Source organism: Triticum dicoccoides, chromosome 7B, assembly GCF_002162155.2.
Source record: "Triticum dicoccoides isolate Atlit2015 ecotype Zavitan chromosome 7B, WEW_v2.0, whole genome shotgun sequence".
Taxonomy (NCBI): domain Eukaryota; kingdom Viridiplantae; phylum Streptophyta; class Magnoliopsida; order Poales; family Poaceae; genus Triticum; species Triticum dicoccoides.
Genome location: NC_041393.1, coordinates 285,909,317 through 285,933,306, shown reverse-complemented (window position 1 = coordinate 285,933,306; position 23,990 = coordinate 285,909,317). Strand labels below are relative to the sequence as shown.

Below are 23,990 nucleotides of genomic sequence, written 5' to 3'. Positions count from 1 at the left end.
CGCGTTACCCGGGATGTTCCGGCAGCCCGACGATGCTCCATTGCAGCACCGGCGATGCTCCAGCCACCTAGCTATGCTCCACTGCAATGTCGGTGATGCTCCGACGGCTCAGCCATGCTCCGTTGCAGCACCGGCGATGTTTCGGCGGCCCGCGGCCCGATGGTGCTCCATCGTAGCGCCGATGATGTGCCCTCGCTGCGCCATTGATGTTTCGGTGGTTCGACGAATTCTTTATCGCGGCACCCGGGATGTTCCGGTAGCACGACGATGCTCCATTGCAGCACTGGTGATGCTTCGGCCACCCGCCAATGCTCCATTGCAGTGTCGGTGATGCTCTGTCGGCTCAGCCATGCTCCCTTGCAGCACCGACAATGTTTCGGCGGCCTGACAATGCTTTGACGGCTCAACCATGCTTCGTGGCAGACTGGTGATGTTTCTGCAGCCCGAGGATGCTCCATGGTAGCATCTGTGTGCTCCCCCGCGGCGTCAGCGATATTTCGGCGGTCCGACATGTGCTTCCTCGCAACACCTCGAATGTTGCGGCAGCCCAACGATGCTCCATTGTAGCACCGGTGATCCTTCATTCCAGCGTTGGCGATGTTGCTACGGTCCGACGAATGCTCCATCGCAGCACCAGCACCGGCATGCTCCATTACAGGTCCATCGTGCATAGTACTCATTGGAGCACCTGTGAGTCCTTGTAGTAAGGATGATGATGCAAACCCAGTGAACTCCATTGGTTGTATCACCCATCGGCCATCGCTCGCTTGATGCACAGACGGAGCCCGACGGCCCCATCATTGCAGCATTGCCGCGTAACCCCATCGGTTGCAGCCTGATCATGTGGTACCACGAGCAAGCACTGCCTTGTAGCATCCGCTGCCGGCCAGAACTGCCGGACTCCCGGTAGCAGCGGCAGCGCGACACCATGAGCTACTGCACCCACAACTTTGAAGCAGCGTTGGCTGAGCATGTGGGGACGAGAGGAAGAATAACGAGATGGTGGGATAAAGGTTTCTGCGGTGGGAATTGACCAAGTACTCTACTAGTAGCAGGGCTAGCAGCGGGGCCACGCGGACACGCGTCAAAAGAACGAGGCGGCTTACGAGCGTCCTAAAATCAGTCGGTCAAATTTAAGCATTTTCCTTCTGCTTGTTAGTTCCGATTTACATTCAACTTTTTTTTTTTTGAGACAACGATTACATTCAACTAGCTTAACAATCTTTTTTTTTTTGAGTAACACTAGTGTAACAATCTTTCTTTTTTTGAACGTAACAATCAGAACCTTGAGATTCCCTCGAGAGAAGTCGATCTACCCGTTCCTCGTGGGCCCAATAGTGACAAAATGTTAGCGTACCAGCCCAGCTCTCAACCTTCGCCTACGTTTTGGACGTTTCCAGTGGGACACGCCACCACTGGAAGTGAAGAGCCCACTGCATCCAAAAGACCACCAACACCCAATGGCCCAACAGCCTAACACGCCAAGAGCCTGATTCATTCCTGCTCGGGAGTAAAAAAAACAGCGCAGGGCTCATGGAGATGGAAGGAAACCAAATCCAGACCTCACCCATGGGGTCCGCGCCGTCGAGGTCGTCCCCCCGGCAGTGGAGCTGGGGCTCCGCCCTCGCCGGCGCCGTCACCACGGCGGCCGCGGCGGGCGTGCTGGTCTGCAGGCCGAGGGACCCGAGCTTCGAGCTCATCTCCATGAACCTGTCCACCTTCCACTTCCGGCCGCCAGCGGCGCTGGACATCGGCCTCACCCTCACCGTCCACGCCACCAACCCCAACGTGGTGCCCGTGCGCTACGGCGCCTCCAACGTCTCCATCCTCTACGGGGGCACGCTCCTGGGCACCGCGCGCCTCGACGCCGGCCAGCAGCCCGCCACATCGTGCCGCCTGCTCCACCTCCCGGCCCGGCTCGACGCCATGGAGCTCGCGCACCACGCCGGCGCCATCCTCGCCGACACCGCGCGCCGGCACATGGAGCTGGACGCCGTCGTGGAGATCGCGGGCGAGGCCACCGTGCTGCTCTGGTCGCGCCGCTTCTCCGTCCGCATCGACAGCCACATCGTCGTCGACCCCGTCTTCCTCGAGGTCGTCGAGCAGGACAACCGCTCCGAGATGCAGCTCTACCTAACCTGACCTCAGTTAGCTGCTATGTGTATCATCACCACCTGAACCCTCTCTGGAAACCTTATTCGTCTGTTTGTGCGATGAAATGCAATGCAATCTCTCCCAATTCCAAGCAATGAAATGCAATGCAATCTCTCAAGTTCCAATGTCCCATCATAGAATTTTTGACAAGAATACTCTGCGGCTCCACATTATCACACAACAAATTGATACTACATTCTAGCAGGAATGTGAAAAATGGGTGAGGGCTAAGATAGCTCGCATCCCACAAAACATAGCACAACAAGGATATCAATGCGAGCAGCGATTTGATGTCCTAATAAGATTACACTGCACACAGAAAAGTACATCAGTTGAGTGTCGCGAGTGGCGAGCGAGGGATGAGCGACGGCTTGGGCTCCTTGCTCGATTCATAGGGATGGTTCTCACGGAACTCATCCATCAGGGACTCAATTGGCATCGCTCGCAACGACTCGATCGTGCCTTTGCTGGGGACTTCCGGCTCAGACCTCATCGGAGTTTCGCCAGTCGGCTGATAGTCCTGCAAAAAACAGCATGGTAGGGGAGTTCAGACAAGATAACAACAATACACACTGGACTTGGGGCACTGGGGAAAGAGGACGGTTCTTCACAGGATTTTCATCTCACCCTGTAGCTGCTTTGGAAAGCCCTCTCGGCATGTGTGTTGACGCCTGAAGTCTGCCCAGAGTGGTTCTCCTGCAAATGCTGTATCTCTACCGAATGCGCTTCCACTGTCGACACAACTCTTGATGCAGAATTACGTGCCTCTTCCAGTAGATCTGAGGCAAAGGGGGACACACAAAAGCAAGTCGAGATTAGATGGGGAGCTCTATCTTATTGAATAAGCAGCCATGTTGAGCGCTTAGAAATTACTGTCGATATCCTGGAGTATTTCTTTGCTACTGTTGGATGCTTGCTCTTCAGCCAAGGCGCGAGATGATGCAATCTCTGCTTCATGCTGCTCGTTGTTTTCGATTGCACCCCTGAAATATCCAGACAGCAAAGCTAATTAGACCCCCATGTTGAAAATATGCGATTAACACAAGACATGGTTTTGAGAAATTCAGAGGTGTGCTTTTTTTATCCAAAATTATGCACTGACATGTCAAATTGGCACCCAAATTGCCTTAATTCAAGCTAACTTAGATCAAACCAGCATGAAGAGTGCTAAAGCAAGTTGACCTATCTATTACAGCGAAATCCGAGAAAACCAAAATCTAACTGAACAAAACAGGCTACATGTAAGCAAAAAACGAAAGTAATGAGAACAAATCTACTTGCCTGACAAGTACTTCAACTTCAGCCACTTGTTTTGTGCACAAATCATTAACTGCAGCATGGGATTTTTTCCATTGTTGTGCAGCAGAGTCGACAGTGCATGCACTGGACAAGTCCAATAAAGATCATTAGTTACAAAATTTCAATCAAATTAAAATGAATCGGTGAATGTTGAAACATTTCATGCAATCAGGCATACCACTCCTGCATAATTGTTTCCATGCGGCAATGCTTAGCTGAAGAGAAGCTGGAGCCAACTTTGCAGTCATTCTCTGCTTGCTCTGCAAACATTTCCCACTTTCTCTTGGCATCCTTTGTGACACCCTCCATAGCAGACGTATGCTCATCCAGAAATGTCTTGTTACCACGAGCAGCATCGCCAAGAGAGTTTAATCTAACATCCACCTGCAGGAAACAAACATCAGGTTCATTCTGATTTTCATAGTTTGATTGGTCGCTTACAAACAAATTTACCCAAGTGGTATACACAAGTACAGACGCACCAGCTCTCTTTGTCGAACAATGTGTTTGGACACCAAACTGGTGATATCCGCCAGAAGCCTCTGTTCCTCGGACTTTGATTGTTCCTGCACGAAGTGATGGTATTAGATAGACCAACATGATTTTGCCAATGAGTAGTCAACAAAAGGGGAATGGATCACCTCATAAGCCTTTTGAAACTCTTCAAGGCTTTTGACCTGTGCTTCATGAGTGTGGTTCGAGTGGTTCTGCAACTTGGATGTTTCCTCCATGTACTTTTCAAAGAGCCCAAGAATGAAGTTGGACATATCCTTCGTCCTATCCAAGCTAATGCAGAAACTCTGTTGACAACAGGAGCAAAGTTTAACTTGCAGCTAATCATAGCTAAGTTATGCTGAAAATCTGTTGACAGTCGGATCAAGTAACTGACATCACGCAATTCCTTAGTGAAATGAGCCAGTTCGCTTCGATGGTCGGCTAACAAACTCTGAATATCAGTAAATATCTTCAGTGCCTCTCCCTCAACACATGCTAGAAGCTGTCAGCAAGAATATCCCCGTGAGAATGAATAGAAGCAAAGGATAAGCATGTGAGACAAACAAAAAAGTGTTCACTGAAAAACAGGTCACAACATGCCTGGTCAAGACTGCAACAGCTTGCTGCAGACAGAGATGATACATCCTCCAATGTAGAATTTGTGTTTGCTTTATGTAGGAGCACAATATTTTGAAAAGCTTCCATGTGCGACATATATAACGACTTCGAAGCTAAGATCTTCTTCTTTATCTCCAATGTAGCCTTCAAAAGTTAAACCAAGAATAAATAGCATGCAAAATGGAGTATGAGCCCAGACAATTATTGTGTAGATGTGTACCGTGTCATGGGAATCAACGCAAGATTGGCATAGGTCTTCCACAGCCTTTAGGTGTTTGTTTTGTTGATCTATAGATGCAGTGAGGGTACTGGAGAGAATATCCAACTTTGAAGCAAGGTCAGCTTGGAATGAGTTCACCACTGACCTATTTGCAGCACTTAGTTTATCTCCTCTAGCTATTTTTGAATGCAGTGAAGCATTATCACGGCTAGATTTTTCAAGTTCTGATCTCAGAACACAGGCTTGATGTGCTAGAGCATTTTCTGGTGTGCAAAGGTGCATTAAAATACAGTTAGAACTAAGAAAAGGTGTGTTTGCAATAATGAAAAATGGGAAATAAAACCGAACCTGCTTTTTTCTGCTCAGATATAATGAATTCTTTCTCCTTGAGATTATAATGGGCCTGTTTTAAATCCTCTTTTGTTGTTGAGAGTAGGTTGCTTGTATGGTCCAGACATTTCTGTTGAACAAGATATTAATCTTACAGTACAAACAATCATCAGATGATTATAAATAGGAAATACAATTTACCTCTGTGGCTTCGAGCTTTTTGCTCAAATCAGCAGAATGTTGGAGCTCAGAATCGTACTTTTCTTGCAGGTCATTGATTTGCTGAAACCAAAGCAAAGCATTGTTTTTTTTAAACATGAACAGAGACATGGAAGTTTCCAGCAACTGAGTAGTTTCTGTACCTTCTGATTTGTTTCTAAAGAGGCAGTCATTTGCTCAATTTGATCAGCCATGCCCTTCAAAAGAAATACAGGAAAAGTTAATTGGTATAAAGATACAAGGAATCTACCACATTACTGGTTAATATCTGGTTGAAGTTACTGGTTAGGGTCTAGTTTCAATGATTAAGGTTTCTGAGTAATATCAGATTTCAAGAATGGAAAAGGAATATGTATCTGTTTCGGGTTCAAATAGATACGAGAGATCGTGTCAAATGGTACCTTCCTCTCATTCTCCTCCATCTGGTATCTATCTTTTGGAATGTACACCCCAACCTTTTCACGTGCAGCATAGACCTCTGGGGAGGAGTCAATATTGTGAGGCCATTCTGCAACTATCTGAACTACAAAAGTTGAGTATGGGTTCACTAAATACCTGCTTTCAGTCGGTCGATTTCTCCATAGAGATCCTTGATTAACGTTGATTTCATCATTTTTTGGTTAACCTGTGAAATAGATAAATATCAGCAATTGATCAGATATGACAAAGTGAAACTAAATGGCACTGGCATACACAAAAAATGAGATGGTTTTCAATCTTTAGGGAACTCATGAAACAATGGCTGAAAATGGAGGGAAAAAACAAAGTCAGTTTACCTCGGGCCTGTTTTTTATGCTCTTTGCCCGGTGTGCATAATCCAATGTGCTTAATGTCTCCTCAAGACAGTGTACAGAAGGCGAAACAGTAGCAATAATGCAAGTTTTTGTTCTCCCTCCAAGTGAATCACGAAGCAACCTTGTGAGCTTACTGTCTCTGAAAGGCGAAGAGAATTCACAGTAAGGTAAGAAAGGCTATTGCATGCAAGGATCCTTGACCACTGATACATACCTGTAAGGTACATGTCCAAGGTGCTCAACCAATGCCGTGATAACACGGCCTAAAGTAAGCAAACTTTTGTTTATTTCACCAGCCTCTCTTGCTCGGCCCTACAATCAAAAGAGAATGTCTAACTCAAGAATACCATAGAACTGACAAAAGATTTATGCCAAATGAAACAGTAAAACCCAAGCTAACTATACTGTACAACGTACCTCCCTAGCTCCAGAACGACAGATGTTCTCGGACCCAGCCAGATCAACCAGATTTAACTTCCCACATTTTATCAGTTCTTCTCCTTCAGGGGTTGCCTCTTTTATGTGAATTGTGATTGAGAAAAGCGAGTGCGAACGACTGAAATATTACAGATGAAATAAGATTTTAAGTTTATGTAAGGGCTAGAGATCAATAGAGGAAATGAGTAAAACTAAACCTTGATTGCTTGTTCAAAAGAGTCTCTGCTGTGCGGCGCTTCGCAGATCCTCTTTCCAAAAGAGAGAATATTTCGCTACAATTAGTGACTATTTCTTCCTCCAAACCTCTCACAAGCACCCCACCTTTCCCGTCCTCCATGAGTGGCAATGGCTTTTTCTGCCGTTCTTCCAGAGCAACCTTAGATATCTCCTCTGGTGCAAGAAGATCTGTTATTTCCTCATTGTACAGTTCCAAAAATGTGACCTTCACACTGTACTCAGTATTCTGCCTCTCCAATGTATCAAATATCTGCTTGACGGCCCTAGGTATGACCCCAGCATCTGAAGGTAACTGTCCCTCCGGTCCACTCTGCAAGAATTTCAACACAAGATACCAAACAGCTGAGTAGCCCCAACATGGACACATACACAACAATACACCAACAGAAGATAGGCTTGCCTTAGCTCTCCGGCATTCTCCTTCCATGGTATAAGTCTTCCCCGTGCCCGTCTGGCCATAAGCAAAGATGGTGCAATTAAACCCTTCCAGCACCTCGTTCACGATAGGAATGATGGCTTGATCATACAAGTCTCTCTGCCTAGCTGTTGGGCCGAAAACCTGCAAATGAAGATGGGGGCTTTATGTTACATCACAGCACTGAGCAAACAACCCTGAAATGGGATGCAAGTTCCCAGCCAATCCCAAAAGCATCAGCAGTTAGCGAAGATTAACTCAACATGCTGGAGCTATTCAAAATAGTGACAGGAAATGCACAACAAGGGCGAAATTCTCCTTTTGCTCCTCAGCCTACGGAGTATTAGCTATTAGCAACCGTTTCCAGTTGTTATTCCCTCCCAAGGGCATGGTGTCAACTGCAATGCAGCTGCTTTAATTCGCAGACAACTCGAACCCCAGCTCGTTCAGATGCGAACACACCAGTTGGAACTAACCCTAGGCACTAAATTCCTACGAGCTACCAAAGCTTTTACACCGCGAGAAAACCCCATCCAGACCTTGTCGAACGTGAAGACCCTGTCGATCTGCTTCCCGGCGATGGTCTGCGTGACGGCGACCTCCCGCTGGTAGTCGTTGCAGGTGACCACCTGCGGCGCGTTGCTCCGGAGCTCGTCGTCGCTGAACGGCCTGGGAGCAGGAAGCGCATGAGGAGGCGGTTAGGGCTGCGGATCTGGGGAGAGGAGGCCCGCGGGGGCGGCGGCCGGTCGGCATGGCGCGGCGGGGCGTACCTGCAGCGGAGGAGGACCTGGACGTTCACCGACTTCTCCTTGTCCACCCGCGACATGGCGGCGGCGGCGGCCGGGAAGATTTCGAAATCTCACCCGTTCTGCGGTGCGGCGTGGGGGGGATTCGGAAACTTTCGGGGCGGTGGCGTGGGGTTGGGGGAGGAAGGCGGAATTCAAATTTTGGGGGATTGGCCGCCGAGTGTGAGATGGGGAGGGAGCGTGGTCTGCCACTGGCTTTATGCGGGGGCCGGGGGCGGCTCGCTGCCCCAGCCGCCGGCGGATCTCATGGTTCGAGCCCTGCTGGCCTTTGGGTGCAAAGCCCACGGCCCGCTAGTCTAAAAATCTTTCATCTTTCTCCTACTCGTTGTTTAGAAAAAATTGAATGTAATAAATCGTTTTCCGTTTTCCAGCAGTGAGGATGAACTTCTGCTACCCCTGTAAAAGCACGATATGGGTTGTTCTCGGTTGCAGGCAGAAACCGATGCAGGCAACCGCAGAAAAAAAAAACACAATGCAGACATAAGTGTTAGCTCAAACACAGTACAAGCTAAATCATGGATGAGAGAAGAGAGACGGATGATGAGGACGCCGGACCTGCCATCGCCGCTGCGGTGGTCGGCGACCTTATCCCCAATCTTCCTTGACGGCAGAACATGATGTCGCCCGGGGCACCCTCTTCCTTGATTAATGACGTAGTTACAGAATAACTGGATCTAGATGACATGTTGTATCAACAACCTAATAGTAAGAAAACAAAAGGCAAATATTTTAGTACTCCCTCCGATCAATATTAATTGACTCTGCTTCAGTACAACTTAAACAAACTCATAACAGGTGATTAGTAATAATTGGTGTCTGCATTACCATTATTAAATTTTTCATTGGAGTCTAATGAACTAAATTTAATAAACAAAATGAAATTATATATCCATTAAGTGATAAGTTAAGTTACTAATACAATCTCATAACAATAGGTTTCAGTGGCAGTGACTTAACACAAGACTGGATAATTGGATCTAGATGACATGTTATATCAACAACCTAAAAATAAGTAAACAGAAAACAAATATTTCAGTGTTAAGTTTTGCGAAACAAAACTCAACACAGGTGATTAGTAATAACTGGTGTGACCAGTAATAACTTGTGTATACATTGCCATTATTAATTTTTCCATTGAAATCTAATTAACTAATTTAATAAATAAAATAAAATTATATATCCATTGAGTGACAGAAGTTTAAGTTACTAATACAATCTCATAACAATGAGTTTCACTGTTAGTGACTTAACACAATACTTTTTAAGTACACGTAACTACAGGCATCGTTTTCATTTTAATCGAAAGAATTGCACGTAAGGATCGTTGTGATATTATTAATATCATGAGGATCGTTGTAATATTATTAATATAAAGTTGAACTAAGAAATAAGTCAAAATGATGAATTAATTAAGTTTTGTTAAAATGAAGCTAAGTGTCATAATATTAAGTTTCAGTCCCAGTAACTTAACGCAATACTTTTTTACATGCACAAAGGTACTAGTGCCATTTTTATTATGTTGTAAGATTTCAGATCAAAATATTTCATGCTACACAAACTTAATATGTCTAACAACGGGGTTCTTCGAAGAAAACAAGCGAGTAGAATAACACATAGGTAGCAACAAAAACGTCAACATTGAGATTCAACAAGTATTAGATATATTAAGGAGGTCTTGAGCAACAAACAACTATGCAAACCGAATATACAAGAAGAACCAACATTTTAAGCAAAATCTTTAGATAAAACTTTGCTCCTCTTGTTGATACTGTTGATGTCCTTCAAGCGCTAAAAAGGAAACTAATGTCTACTCTTTCTTCTACTAAAATGCTGGTACAAGATGATTGCTCTTGCGTGAGAATAGGGGAGCACGAGAACAGACAACAAGCAACAAAAACAACACGGAGAATGGGCAGAATGAATCGTTTTTGCTCATGCATGCTATTTGTCTATGTTAGATTATGTAAACCAGTGTTTACGCGATGCCCCACAAAAGTACCCTACCACACATCAACAAGTATACCACCCCGATTTACAAATGCATTACACACATATAATGAACGTTATACAAACACAAATAACCTATATACAAAAACAAGTTTACAAATCTTGGCCAGATCGGCGGTCGACTATCTACATGCCTCTGCCCCTACGTGCCATAAATCGCCTTCTGATATTGAGACGGTCTCCAAACCTTCACAAACTTTATGGGGGCAAATCACAAGTTGATTCCTCACCGAAGACTCCTACCATCTATAAGACTCCAACCTCCAGGAGTAACAAGAACAAAGGAAAATGATCAATACTTGCTCAATTCGCGACTTGCTTTGGTCGAAATCTTCAACAATAATGTTTGGGTGAAATCTCTCGAGAATCTCCAGGAAAATCTTCGATTTGGTGTAGGGAGTATGAGAGGAAACCTTCCATATAGGGTTGTGTTTGAAGTGTTGGTCAACTCCTCCATAGAGTGAAGGGACAACGAGAGAGAACTAGGTGTATGGTGCAGAAAACAGACGGTTAGACAATCCGGCAGAAAACTGCCCATACAATATGACTGCTGACACTTGCTCAAGTCAGCACATGACACAAAGTAATGTTCCAGCCACCGGACGGTCTGACGATGTTGTGCCTGGATAGTCCGGGGGACGAAAGGTCCATTTGACCTTTTGTCTCGTGATTTGTCCGGCTCCAATATTTGGCTTATGATGTTTCAACGCAGTTTGCCGGACAGTCCGGCAATTTGGCCAGACAAATTTCTTCTCTGAATATTTGTTTGGCGTTTCATCTAGCTAAACATTAAGATTGTGTTGCTCGGAAGTAATTGACTTTGTTTTTTTGGATCTTTTGAAGATGGGACTTGGTTAGGCTTTTCTGGCATTGTACTTTTAGGTAGGAATAGAATATTGTGGTGATAATGAGTTGAGCAAATCCATCGCAGGCCCCTTTGATCCCCTCGTAATAGCATGAGATCACTATAACTTAAGAAAAAAAACATGCATCTCTATGATGTTGCATGTCTTGAGTCATAATCAATTTTTGGGGGGTCTCAACAGTGTATATTTACTCAGTACACGTTATTTATTATTATCCTATGAGTATATTCTCATCGGTATCAAAAAAATGATAAAAAGCATGATTGTTGTCATCGATCGGCCTATGATCCACACAAGTTACTAGTCTCGATGGCGTAAATTTACTAACACAAATGTTACTAGTCCCCTATAAGTATATTGTTATCAACATCAAAATATGATTGAAGACATGATTATTGTCATGGATCAGCGCAAAAAAATGTTGACGTTATTGGAATCCACCTCTCTGCCCCCCCCCCTCTTTCTCCGATCCCTTGCAGGAAATGCACTGTTGCTAGCCACGCCATCATCATGTCATCATTCAAAATTGGAGTAGACCCCACAAAGGATGCAGCCAGTGGTCGCCCAACAACCGAACTCCTAATACTTCACTCGAATCGACAAAATGCAAGCTCCAATCGCCACCCGGTGATGCGTGAAGTCGATCACCACCATCTCCCCCTCCTGTAAGTATCTCACATCGATGACGACCTCTTCATCAAATAAACTAATCCAACCAACACTTAATCAATAACATATTGGAATAAGGGAAGAAAGATAAACTGTTCATGTGAGCGTAGACACGTGAACTAGATCATACAACCATCCTACGACCCATTGAGAACTGACCGTTGCTCGGGTGGCTAGCAACGCGGGTGCGCTCACTGTTCTTCACAAAGGTTGATGTCACATGCATGGGTTCGAGTCTCTCATCCCCTATCCAGAAATAAGAGAAGGATGGATGTACAGGCCTCCTTAGAGATCAGCGACTCTCGGCCGTCGGATCAAAACGCTTGATGAGTTTTGGGTCGTTGGATCGAGAGGTGAGAGGATCTGGACCGTCGGATCTGGACGAATCACTGCTGGAATGAACAGTAATAAGAGAAGGATGCATGTACAAGCCTCCTTAGAGATCAGCGACTCTCGGTCGTCGGATCAAAACGCTTGATGAGTTTTGGGTCGTTGGATCGAGAGGTGAGAGGATCTGGGCCGTCGGATCTGGACGAAACACTGCTGGAATGAACAGTAATGGCAACAGAATGTAAATACCATGCCCCCACCAGGGCATTTCGGTCATTTCACGTGGTGGGGGTATAAAAGGGGGTCGCTGGAGACCTAGCCGCCTCCTCGCTCGCTCCTGCAGCCGCCTCCCTCCCTCTCTCCTGCAGCCGCCTCCCTCCCTCTCTCCCACGCAGCCGCCTCCCTCCTCCCTCACTCGCGCCTCCGCCCCACGCCTCCCCCGCGCCCAGCTCCTCCCGCCTCGCCGCCGCCTCCTCTGCCCTCCCGCGCGCCTCCTCTTCTCCCACCCACATCGCCGCAGCCGCCACCCCCCGCCTTGAACCGCGCCGTCGGCAGCCAGATTCACCGCACCAGAGTCCTCCCCCTCCCCCCGCCTCCCAACGACGACGAGCAATAGCGGAGCAAGGACGAGGAGAACGGCGGTGGCGGCGGCGGGGAGCAGCAGCGGCAGGCCAAGGCGGAGCAGCAGCAGGCCTTGGGCGACGAAGAGGAGCAGTGGAGGGAGGGCGAGGAGCACGACGGCGCAGTCTCTCGCTCCCACTCTCTCGCCTCTGCTGCCTGCACCGCCGCTCGCCTCCACCGCGTCGCCCGTATTGCCACTCATCTCCGCCTTGCCTCTGCATCTCCGTTCCCCTCCCTCAACCGCATCTCTCCTCGCCTGCATCTTGATGTCGCTCACCCCCGCCTCGCCTTTTCACACGCGACGCCTCTCCCTCTCGTCCCTGTCGCCTCTCTCCCTCGTCCGCGTCTCCTACATCAGCCGGGAGCTGGACCTGCTGGTCACAGGGAAGTGCTCTGCCGGGAGCTGGATCTGTTGGCTGCAAGTAAGCGGTGGTGGGAACGCCTGGATGATGGTTGCAGGTTCATCTCTCTCTCTCTCTCTCACGTTACTCTTCTTTGGTGCAGTATATAGAGATGGGTTTGGAAAAAGGAGGGAGCAGGAGTAGAAGCCCGGCCACCACCATGCCCGTCCAGTGCTTCGTGCTTTCCTGGAGTAGGTATGAATCCAGTCCATACTCCGACACGCCATGGAGCAAGTAGCAGCTTGCTGCTTTTGTTTTTTGGTAACAAAATATTGCTCGGGTCCCATGTCTTCTATGTGAATTCTGCATTTTATTTATGGGATAATTAGATTTATGCCCCTAGTTGTGCCTCACTCGTCTGTTTTACCCCTAATTCCCAAAAGTCACCGGTTCTGTCCAAGTCACTTTGCTCCTCTTATGCTTTTGCCCTTTGACCGTTTGACCGTCAGTTTGAAAACTTCATAAATAATTCATACTAAATCATAAAAATGCAAATAAGATACCAAAATGTTCAGAAAAACATCACCTATATGTCAGTGTCATTTGCATTCATGAAAAAAGTGTTGGAAAGTCCACATCCGAGTTTCATCTCTTATGCTACCACCATGAATAGTAAAATCTAAAAGAATTCAAAAAAATTTGGTGGCAAACAATGAGAATTTTTTTAAGTGCCTGCCAAGTTTCATCAGGGAATACCATTCGTGGGTGCCACAGCAAAAAAAACAATCAATGCTCCAAAATAGATTGTTTTTTTGCCATGACTTCCACGAATGTCATTCCCTAATGAAACTTGGCAAGCACTTAGAACATTTTTTGTTCTTTGCCACCATATTTTTTTGAATTTTTTTGAATTTTTTTAGAGTTTACTATTCATAGTGGTATCAAAAGAGCTAAAACTCAGATGTGCACTTTTCAACACTTTTTTCATGAATGGAAATGACACTCACATATAGGTGATGTTTTTCTGAACATTTTGGTATCTTGTTTGCATTTTTCTGATTTAGTATGAATTAGTTATGAAGTTTTCAAACTGATGGTCAAACGGTCAAAGGGCAAAAGCATAAGAGTAGCAAAGTGACTTGGACAGAACCGGTGACTTTTGGAAATTAGGGGTAAAACAGACGAGTGGGACACAACTAGGGGCATAAATCTAATTATCCCTTTATTTATTGCTTTGTTCTTATGGTTAGCCGCTCGTATAGTCAACTCTTTTCATGCCAACATCAACATGAATTGGACTTCTGGTCAATTATGCAGCTGCTAATTACCCCTGTTAGCACACTCCTTTCTTCTAAGTGTAAGAGTTTCTCAAGGTATTAGCGGTCTTACTTCAGCAAAGAAATCAGTAGATGCCATTCTAGCACAACTCTAGTGGCCTATTTGGCTGGATTCTTGGCTTGTCGGTGCAGATAGTAGGCCGCTTCTCATGTGAGTGCATTACTTTTTGAAAAAAAAAACTGGGTGTATTCTTCATGTACTTTGGTGGTCACCATGCGATTTCTTAGTGGAAGGAAATATCTCCTACAGAATTGATGTTGCCCTTTCTTAAACAAAGTATGTTGTGCAGCATTCTGGGTTGCTTCCAGTAATTAAGGAACTGGTGAGATTTTACTTCCAAAAAAGTCTTGTGAAAAGCTCTCTTTGCAAGTCAGACAGTGTACCTTTAACCTGATTGTTTACTTAGTGTTGAACGACTTGAACCTATTTTATCCATTTACATGTAGCATAATTTGAAATCACATTTCTAATAGGACTTGTGTTTAGTTTTTTAAGTCAGATAACTATTGTTTTACGCTCTCTTGAATGTACCTTTCACTCTTTAGTAGCAGCATTCGATTAATGCGATATTGTTTTCTTCAGTTTGCCTTGTGGCTGAACATGCCTGCATAAACAATCGTCTTCAGTCTTCACATCCCAAAAAATGAGATGATGATAGTAACCATTTTGTTTTGGGCTTTGGAGAATATATATGTACAGGTAAATCTAATGTATTGAAGTGAAGCATGTCTGTACTTCCATTTTACCTTTGACCTATGGAAGCATGTGAATACTTTTGCTGGACGGAGGATTAGCTGGAATTTTTTATTGGTACTTCTGTGAGGAATTTGTTACTGAAACTTATAAATGAGGAAGTGCTTATCTTTGCGGTTCACCAGGACTGCGTTGCAGGTATACTTCTATCTCTTCTCGAAAAGGTGCATCTTTATGTTTTGTATAAATATATGATCGATGTTTTGTGAATCTGCTACTGCCCATTGCTTATATATTTCTATATCTTCTATGATTTGCAGTGAAGAACTGAAGATGAGTACATTCCTTACATCTTGTAGGACCTTGAGAAGAGATGTCTAAAGCGGGGGTGATTTGACACTAAGAGCCAAAGTTGTAGTTTTTAAGTTTCTTTAAATTTGAGTGGAGTTAAGACACAAGTTTAACATTCACAACATATAGCAAGCAAGCATGCAAAGAGTATATGAGCAGCGGAAAGTAAAGCATGCAACTTGCAAGAATGTAAAGGGAAGGGATTGGAGGATTCAAACGCAATTGGAGACACGGATGTTTTTGGCATGGTTCCGATAGGTGGTGCTATCATACATCCACGTTGATGGAGACTTCAACCCACGAAGGGTAACGGTTGCGCCAGTCCACGGAGGGCTCCACCCACGAAGGCACGAAGTAGCAACCTTGTCTATCCCACCATGGCCGTCGCCCACGAAGGACTTGCCTCACTAGCGGTATATCTTCACGAAGTAGGCGATCTCCTTGCCCTTACAAACTCCTTGGTTCAACTCCACAATCTTGTCGGAGGCTCCCAAGTGACACCTAGCCAATCTAGGAGACACCACTCTCCAAGAAGTAACAAATGGTGCGTTGATGATGAACTCCTTGCTCTTGTGCTTCAAATGATAGTATCCCCAACACTCAACTCTCTTTCATAGGATTTGGATCTGGTGGAAAGAGGGTTTGAGTGGAAAGCAACTTGGGGAAGGCTAGAGATCAAGATTCATATGGTAGGAATGGAATATCTTGGCCTCAACACATGAGTAGGTAGTTCTCTCTCAGAAATAGGATGCTGGAAGTGTAGGTTTAGTCTGATGGCTCTCTCCACGAATGAAGAGGAGGTGGAGGGGTATATATAGCCTCCACACAAAATCTAACCGTTACACACAATCTACCAAACTCGGTGGGACCGAATAGTTAAACTCGGTCAGACCGATTTAGCAAATAATGTGGCCGTTAGGGTTTTCGGTGGGACCGAAATGCAACTCGGTAGGACCGATATGGTTAGGGTTAGGGCATAACGTAATCTCGGTGAGACCGATTACACAAACTCGGCGGGACCGATTTTGGTAATAAGCTTTCCAAAGAGTTGGTCAGGCAAACTCGGTTGGACCGATTATCAAACTCGGTGGGACCGATTTTGGTAATGAGTCAACCAGGAAGTTTGCATTGTAATCTCGGTAGTACCGATTGCTCAAACTCGGTGAGACCGATTTTGATAATGGACATACACAGAGAGATTACAATCCCATCTTGGTGAGACCGAGATCCCTATCGGTAAGACCGATTTGCCTAGGGTTTGTGACAGTGGCTAAGACATCCAAACTCGGTGGCGCCGGATAGAAAGAATCAGTGGGGCCGAGTTTGACTTTAGGTTTAGGACATATGTGTGGAAGTGGGAAAGTAGTTGAGGGTGTTTGGAGCATATCACTAAGCACTTGAAGCAAGAGGCTCATTAAGCAACACCTCGTCCCTCCTTGATAGTATTGGCTTTTCCTATAGACTCAATGTGATCTTGGATCACTAAAATGTAAAATGAATAGTCTTGAGCTTGAAGCTTGAGCCAATCCTTTGTCCTTAGCATCTTGAAGGAGTTCCCACATCCTTTAGTCCATGCCACTCCATTGTTGAACTTATCTGAAACATACTAGATAAAAGTGTTAGTCCAACAAGAGATATGTTGTCATTAATTACCAAAATCACCTAGGGAGCACTTGTGCTTTCAATCTCCCCCTTTTTGGTAATTGATGGCAACATACATCAAAACTTTAGATAAAGATATAAAGAATAGCAAGTAAAGCTTTGGAAAGACATGTAACAAGCATAGGCTCCCCCTACATGTATGCAATCATGTGAATATTGAAAATGGAAGCATGCGATAGCATAACCATGATAGAGCAGGCAATGTGTTACATGTATCTTGGCTATATGCATCAGAGCAAAAAGTATTAAAGAGAATACCTTCATGCCCATGGGTCCTTCTTGCAAACAGTATGTACATCAGCAAGAATTCCTCATATACATGATTGTGATGCATATACTTACCTTGTGGTCTTGAGTTGGCTTAGGATGGAATGAACCTGCACAAACAAGGTTAGATAACACAGATGCATCTATTAGCCAGAGCAAACAGAAGAAACCACAAGAATACCAAGACTGGGATGACATGTAGAGAGTGAGTACTGAGTGCCACATTGGATTAGACATGTCCCCAAGAGTAAAGATATGCAATGAATTTAAATGATCTCTTTCTCTTAGATGTCTTGCTCCCCTGAATCTAACATGGGATACTAGGAGAAGATAGGGAACAGAAAATCAGAGCTGAAGGAAAACAGAGCTGAAAGATATAAATGATGATCAGAACTAATGCAAGCTAATGCAAATAAGCACATATGAACATGTCTTTCCCCTCAAGAAGACATGTGGCATCTCTCCTATTGAACACCAAGCATCTGGGATCCTTGAGAAATACTTTCTACTTAAGTATCCTCTCCCCCTCGAGATCTCTCTCTCTTCCTGAAGGATCTCTCTCCTCCTATGAGATGTGATCTCTCTCTAAATGATAAGCTTTGATGTGATCTCTCTATCCTCCTTTGACATCAATTTCCAAGAAGGGCTTGATAAAGATGTAATCTCTCTCTTTCCCTCTGGAATTTGTCGTGAATGGGTTTGACCCTTGAGTCACAACATAAAGCAATGGTAAAAATGTGATGCTTGTTAGAGGACAAGATTCATTGAGTGGAGCTGGATCAGAAGATACACAGAATATGTGGCAAAGAGTTTTTCATGTTATGAAATCGGTGGCACCGAGTTGTATGCTTCGGTCGTACCGAAAAGATTCGGTTGGACCGAAAATAACAAATCGGTGTAACCGAGTTCATCGCAGAGAAAACACTTGTCACCTCAGCTCACTAGACTAAAAAGATCTCACAAAGATTTGCAAAGAATTTGATGAAAGATATGCAAGGAATTAGATGCAGAAAATGTAGAGAAAACAGAAAGAAATCTAGATGAAGTTTTTTTTTGAAAGGGGAAACACATATGCATGAGACAAATGCAAAAACTCAGAAAAGAACACAGGAGAACTTCATCTAGAGATGGTCGGCGACAAAGTCACCTATGTTAGAGTATATTGACTTAGGAGTCAAGTGAGATCACTTGATCATAGGCCATACTCATCGTTTAAGCTCAAAATGGGGTTGCCAGTTTTCGTTTAAGCATCTTGATGTATTCATATCTTGTCGAGTTGCTTTAACTCATGACTCGGAGTAAAGCTTCTCTAAGATGGAAAAACATACCTTGGTTGGTGGTGTTGTACATGTAGTTGAACTTGTATGAGTTGCTCGAGGTTGACGTAGCTCATCAAGAATTTGGAGCACCACTTGGAATTTGAGTCCATCTACCTACATGGGTTAGTTCTTGCAAGGAAGAGCGCTTGTATATCCAAAAATGACAATCATGAAACTCAACATAGAATTTGTCAAAGGATATGTTTGAATGATTTCGTGCTTCCTTGTCTTCAACCACCTTTGTATAGAGACTGGTGATGTAGAGATTGCTCAAGATCTGAGTAGGTTACAATCTCATGGAATTTGATTCAACCAAGTACCTACATGGGTTAGATAACATGCAAGATACAAATATATCCAAGACATAAGATTTTCATCATAAGAGAAATATCAAGGATTAGTCATAAGCTCATGTCTTGCATGTATCCAATGGAGTTTCTACTCCAAGTTTGAAGCATCAATGATGTTCAATTCTCCTCTTAACCTGCAAAACACTTTGCATTCTTGCATATTGAACTTCTTGAATAAGTCCTTGGTGTACTTTGTTTGCGAGACAAAAGTACCTTCCTTAGTTTGCTTGATTTGCAAACCAAGAAAGAATTTGAGTTCACTCATCATAGACATCTCAAACTTCTCTGACATTAGCTTCTCAAACTTTTCACTAAAATGAGGGTTAGTTAAACCAAATATAATATCATCAACATAGATTTGGCACACAAATAGTTCACCATTAACCCTTTTAGTAAAAAGAGTAGAATCAATTTTCCCAATTTCAAAGCCTTTTTCAATAAGGAACTTCGTTAAGCATTCGTACCAAGCTCTAGGAGCTTGTTTCAGACCATAAAGAGCTTTGTGAAGTTTATAAACATGATTGGGTTTCTTAGGATTGACAAAGCCGGGAGGTTGTTTAACATAAACTTCCTCCTTTATTTCACCATTTAGAAAAGCACTTTTAATGTCCGTTTGGTACAAGGTGATATCATGGTGATTAGCATAGGCAAGTAAGATGCGAATGGAATCAAGTCTAGCAACGGGGGCGTAAGTCTCACCATAGTCCATACCTTCGACTTGTGTGTAGCCTTGGGCGACGAGACGTGTTTTGTTGCGAACTACTTGTCCATCTTCATCTTGCTTGTTGCGAAACACCCATTTGGTACCGATGATGTTGTGGTTGTTGTCGGGCTTCTCAACCAATGTCCAAACTTGGTTCCTCTCAAAGTTGTGTAGCTCTTCATGCATAGCATTTATCCAATCCGGATCTTCCAATGCTTCTTCAACCTTCATAGGTTCAATGCTAGAGATGAAAGAATAGTTTTCACAAAAGTTAGCTAAACGAGTTTTAGAGCGAGTTATTCTCCCGGTTTGAATATCATTGTAGAGTTCAACGGGGTGGTCTTTAGCAATTCTTGCTCGAACTCGTGAAAGCTTTTGCTTGGATCTACGTTGAACATCTTCTTCATCTTGTTCTTCTTCTTGGCCTTCTTCATTGTTGGCGTTGTCGTTCTCTTGTCGTGGTGGAGAAGGAGGTTGTTGACGTTCATCTTGATGCACTTCCTCGTTTCCTTCATCTTGGTGTGTCCCACTTGTGGATGCTTCCATATCAACTCTTGGTTCACCTTGTCGTGAAGTAGAAGCTTCCACTTGGACAGACGAGGTACTCTCCTTCACCTCCGTTGGACGGACCTTGCCAATAGACAAGTCTTGGATTGCTTTCGAAGGATCTTTGTCTCCTACATCAATTGGCAATTGCTCTACTTGCGAGCCGTTAGATTCATCAAACTTCACATCTACCGTCTCTTCAACCTTTCGAGTGAAATTGTTGTAGACACGGTAAGTGTGAGAGTTTGAGCCATAACCTAGTAGGAAACCTTCATGAGACTTAGGAGCAAATTTAGAACGCCGATGCTTATCAAGAATGTAGCACTTTGAGCCGAATACTCGAAAGTATCCAACTTGGGGTTTGTTACCGGTGAGGAGCTCGTATGCCGTCTTGCCGAGTAGCTTGTGAAGATACAAGCGATTTGTTGCATGACAAGCTGTCTCAACCGCTTCCGCCCAAAAGTGCTTCGGCGTCTTGTACTCATCAAGCATCATTCTCGCCATTTCGATGAGCGTCCGGTTCTTCCTCTCAACAACTCCATTTTGTTGAGGTGTGTACGTAGCCGAGAACTCGTGTGAAATCCCTTCTTCGTCAAGAAAGGTGTCCACATTTGCGTTCTTGAACTCCGTTCCGTTGTCGCTGCGAACCTTCTTGATCTTCACTTCAAATTGGTTTTGGGCCTTCCTGGCGAAGTTTTTGAAGATCTTCTGAACCTGCGATTTATCATCAAGAAAGAACACCCACGTAAATCTGGAAAAATCATCAACTATAACTAGACCAAAAGAATTTCCACCAAGACTCTTGTAAGAGTTGGGACCAAAGAGATCCATGTGAAGTAGCTCGAGTGGTCTCTTCGTGGTCATGATGTTCTTCACGGGATGCCTTCCTCCAACTTGTTTACCTGCTTGACAAGCACTGCAAAGTCTATCCTTATCAAAAATGACATCATTAACACCAGGGATATGATTCCCTTTAATAAGCTTGTCAAGGTTTCGCATACCAACATGACCTAGTCGTCTATGCCATAACCAACCTTTTGAGGATTTAGCAATGAAGCAAGTTTTAGGTTGAGCCTTTTTAGTGAAATCAGCAATGTATAGATCACCTCTACGTATGTCGGTAAAGACCATTTTATGATTGTCTCGATGAAACACTTGGCAATCTACTTCAGTAAATAGGACATTGAAACCGAAATCAGCAAGTCTAGATACTGAAAGTAAGTTGTACCCAAGAGATTCAACGAGCATGACATTTTGTATGGAGCTATCATGTGAGATGGCCATCTTACCAAGGCCAACCACCTTACCCTTTGAGTTTTCACCGAAAGTGACATACTTTCGAGGACTATCATTATCAGCAAGCTCACGAAACATGTCTTTATCTCCGGTCATGTGATCGATACATCCACTGTCAAGGACCCATTCCTTTCCTCCTGACATATATCCCCGAAAATTTGCCATAAGACCAAAATGTCTCATTGCATCATCAAGATCGAAGTCACTATCATCATCCTCATCATAGTATCCATGTTCAACATCGTCATGTGGTGGATCAAATCCTAGAGAGGGTGATTCGTTAGAGTGATTTTGACAATGATCTTGTCTATGAATTTTTATAGCTTCAGAAATAATATCACTAATAATACCAACATTTCCTTTGGCACGCATAAGGTTTGTAAGCTCAAATAGACGATCACCAAACATAGGATCACTAGTATTTATCTTACTCAAGGCAATAGACTTATGGAGAATTTCATCAAGATTTTTCAAAGAATAATCAGGAAATCGTTCCTCAAGAAATTTCCATATAGTGTAGGCACACTCAAGAGTAGGCAGTTTTATAATCAAGTTTCTAGGCAATCCTCTAGTGATAAGATTAACAGTTCTAACATTCCTAATCATGTCAATAGACTCATCAAGGGTAGGATGCATAGGATCAACACAAGGTGCACAAGGACTAGCAATGTACTTGTTCAAATGATATTGATTGAAAATTACAAGCATCTCATTTTTTCACTCATGAAAATACTCTCCATCAAGAATAGGCACTCTATGTCTAAGACTCCCCAAAGTAGACTCATCCATCTTCCTCCAATGGTGATTAAACCAAGGCAATGGAGACCAATGCTTTGATACCACTCCTAGAACCTTGAGAAGAGGTGTCTAGAGGGGGGGTGATTAGACACTAAGAGCCAAAGTTGCAGTTTTTAAGTTTCTTTAAGTTTGAGTGGAGTTTAGGCACAAGTTTAACATTCACAACATATAGCAAGCAAGCATGCAAAGAGTATATGAGCAGCGGAAAGTAAAGCATGCAACTTGCAAGAATGTAAAGGGAAGGGATTGGAGGATTCAAACGCAATTGGAGACACGGATGTTTTTGGCATGGTTCCGATAGGTGGTGCTATCATACATCCACGTTGATGGAGACTTCAACCCACGAAGGGTAACGGTTGCGCCAGTCCACGGAGGGCTCCACCCACGAAGGGTCCACGAAGTAGCAACCTTGTCTATCCCACCATGGCCGTCGCCCACGAAGGACTTGCCTCACTAGCGGTATATCTTCACGAAGTAGGCGATCTCCTTGCCCTTACAAACTCCTTGGTTCAACTCCACAATCTTGTCGGAGGCTCCCAAGTGACACCTAGCCAATCTAGAAGACACCACTCTCCAAGAAGTAACAAATGGTGCGTTGATGATGAACTCCTTGCTCTTGTGCTTCAAATGATAGTCTCCCCAACACTCAACTCTCTTTCATAGGATTTGGATCTGGTGGAAAGAGGGTTTGAGTGGAAAGCAACTTGGGGAAGGCTAGAGATCAAGATTCATATGGTAGGAATGGAATATCTTGGCCTCAACACATGAGTAGGTAGTTCTCTCTCAGAAATAGGATGCTGGAAGTGTAGGTTTAGTCTGATGGCTCTCTCCACGAATGAAGAGGAGGTGGAGGGGTATATATAGCCTCCACACAAAATCTAACCGTTACACACAATCTACCAAACTCGGTGGGACCGAATAGTTAAACTCGGTCAGACCGATTTAGCAAATAATGTGGCCGTTAGGGTTTTCGGTGGGACCGAAATGCAACTCGGTAGGACCGATATGGTTAGGGTTAGGGCATAACGTAATCTCGATGAGACCGATTACACAAACTCGGCGGGACCGATTTTGGTAATAAGCTTTCTAGAGAGTTGGTCAGGCAAACTCGGTTGGACCGATTATCAAACTCGGTGGGACCGATTTTGGTAATGAGTCAACCATGAAGTTTGCATTGTAATCTCGGTAGTACCGATTGCTCAAACTTGGTGAGACCAATTTTGATAATGGACATACACAGAGAGATTACAATCCCATCTTGGTGAGACCGAGATCCCTATCGGTAAGACCGATTTGCCTAGGGTTTGTGACAGTGGCTAAGACATCCAAACTCGGTGGCGCCAGATAGAAAGAATCAGTGGGGCCGAGTTTGACTTTAGGTTTAGGACATATGTGTGGAAGTGGGAAAGTAGTTGAGGGTGTTTGGAGCATATCACTAAGCACTTGAAGCAAGAGGCTCATTAAGCAACACCTCGTCCCTCCTTGATAGTATTGGCTTTTCCTATAGATTCAATGTGATCTTGGATCACTAAAATGTAAAATGAAGAGTCTTGAGCTTGAAGCTTGAGCCAATCCTTTGTCCTTAGCATCTTGAAGGAGTTCCCACATCCTTTAGTCCATGCCACTCCATTGTTGAACTTATCTGAAACATACTAGATAAAAGTGTTAGTCCAACAAGAAATATGTTGTCATTAATTACCAAAACCACCTAGGAAGCACTTGTGCTTTCACATCTCCATTTCACCCTTTCCGTTTTACCAGGATATACCAAGGAAATGCTCTTATCTTGCTACAAGTTGTTTTCACTA

At 44.2% G+C, this 23,990-nt stretch overlaps 2 protein-coding genes across 2 annotated transcripts; one reads left to right on the top strand and one right to left on the bottom strand.

Moving 5' to 3' along the window:
* Positions 1 to 1,464: 1,464 nt before the first annotated feature.
* On the top strand, positions 1,465 to 2,272 carry LOC119341851. Its single transcript, XM_037613701.1, has one exon. The coding sequence runs from the start codon at positions 1,534 to 1,536 to the stop codon at positions 2,140 to 2,142; it is 609 nt and encodes a 202-aa protein (XP_037469598.1). The 5' UTR covers positions 1,465 to 1,533; the 3' UTR covers positions 2,143 to 2,272.
* Positions 2,273 to 2,286: 14 nt separating this feature from the next.
* Positions 2,287 to 8,195, bottom strand: LOC119341850 (kinesin-like protein KIN-5C). Its single transcript, XM_037613700.1, has 22 exons — positions 7,990 to 8,195; positions 7,759 to 7,888; positions 7,205 to 7,363; positions 6,765 to 7,114; positions 6,547 to 6,685; positions 6,344 to 6,441; positions 6,112 to 6,268; positions 5,891 to 5,960; positions 5,737 to 5,813; positions 5,479 to 5,532; positions 5,318 to 5,398; positions 5,135 to 5,246; positions 4,787 to 5,049; positions 4,549 to 4,710; positions 4,343 to 4,450; positions 4,095 to 4,253; positions 3,936 to 4,019; positions 3,632 to 3,837; positions 3,436 to 3,537; positions 3,028 to 3,137; positions 2,782 to 2,933; positions 2,287 to 2,674 (listed from the first exon to the last, which is right to left on the bottom strand). Exons 1-22 carry the CDS (start codon positions 8,043 to 8,045, stop codon positions 2,483 to 2,485), a joined length of 3,021 nt encoding a protein of 1,006 aa, XP_037469597.1. The 5' UTR covers positions 8,046 to 8,195; the 3' UTR covers positions 2,287 to 2,482.
* Between the last annotated feature and the right edge of the window lie 15,795 nt (positions 8,196 to 23,990).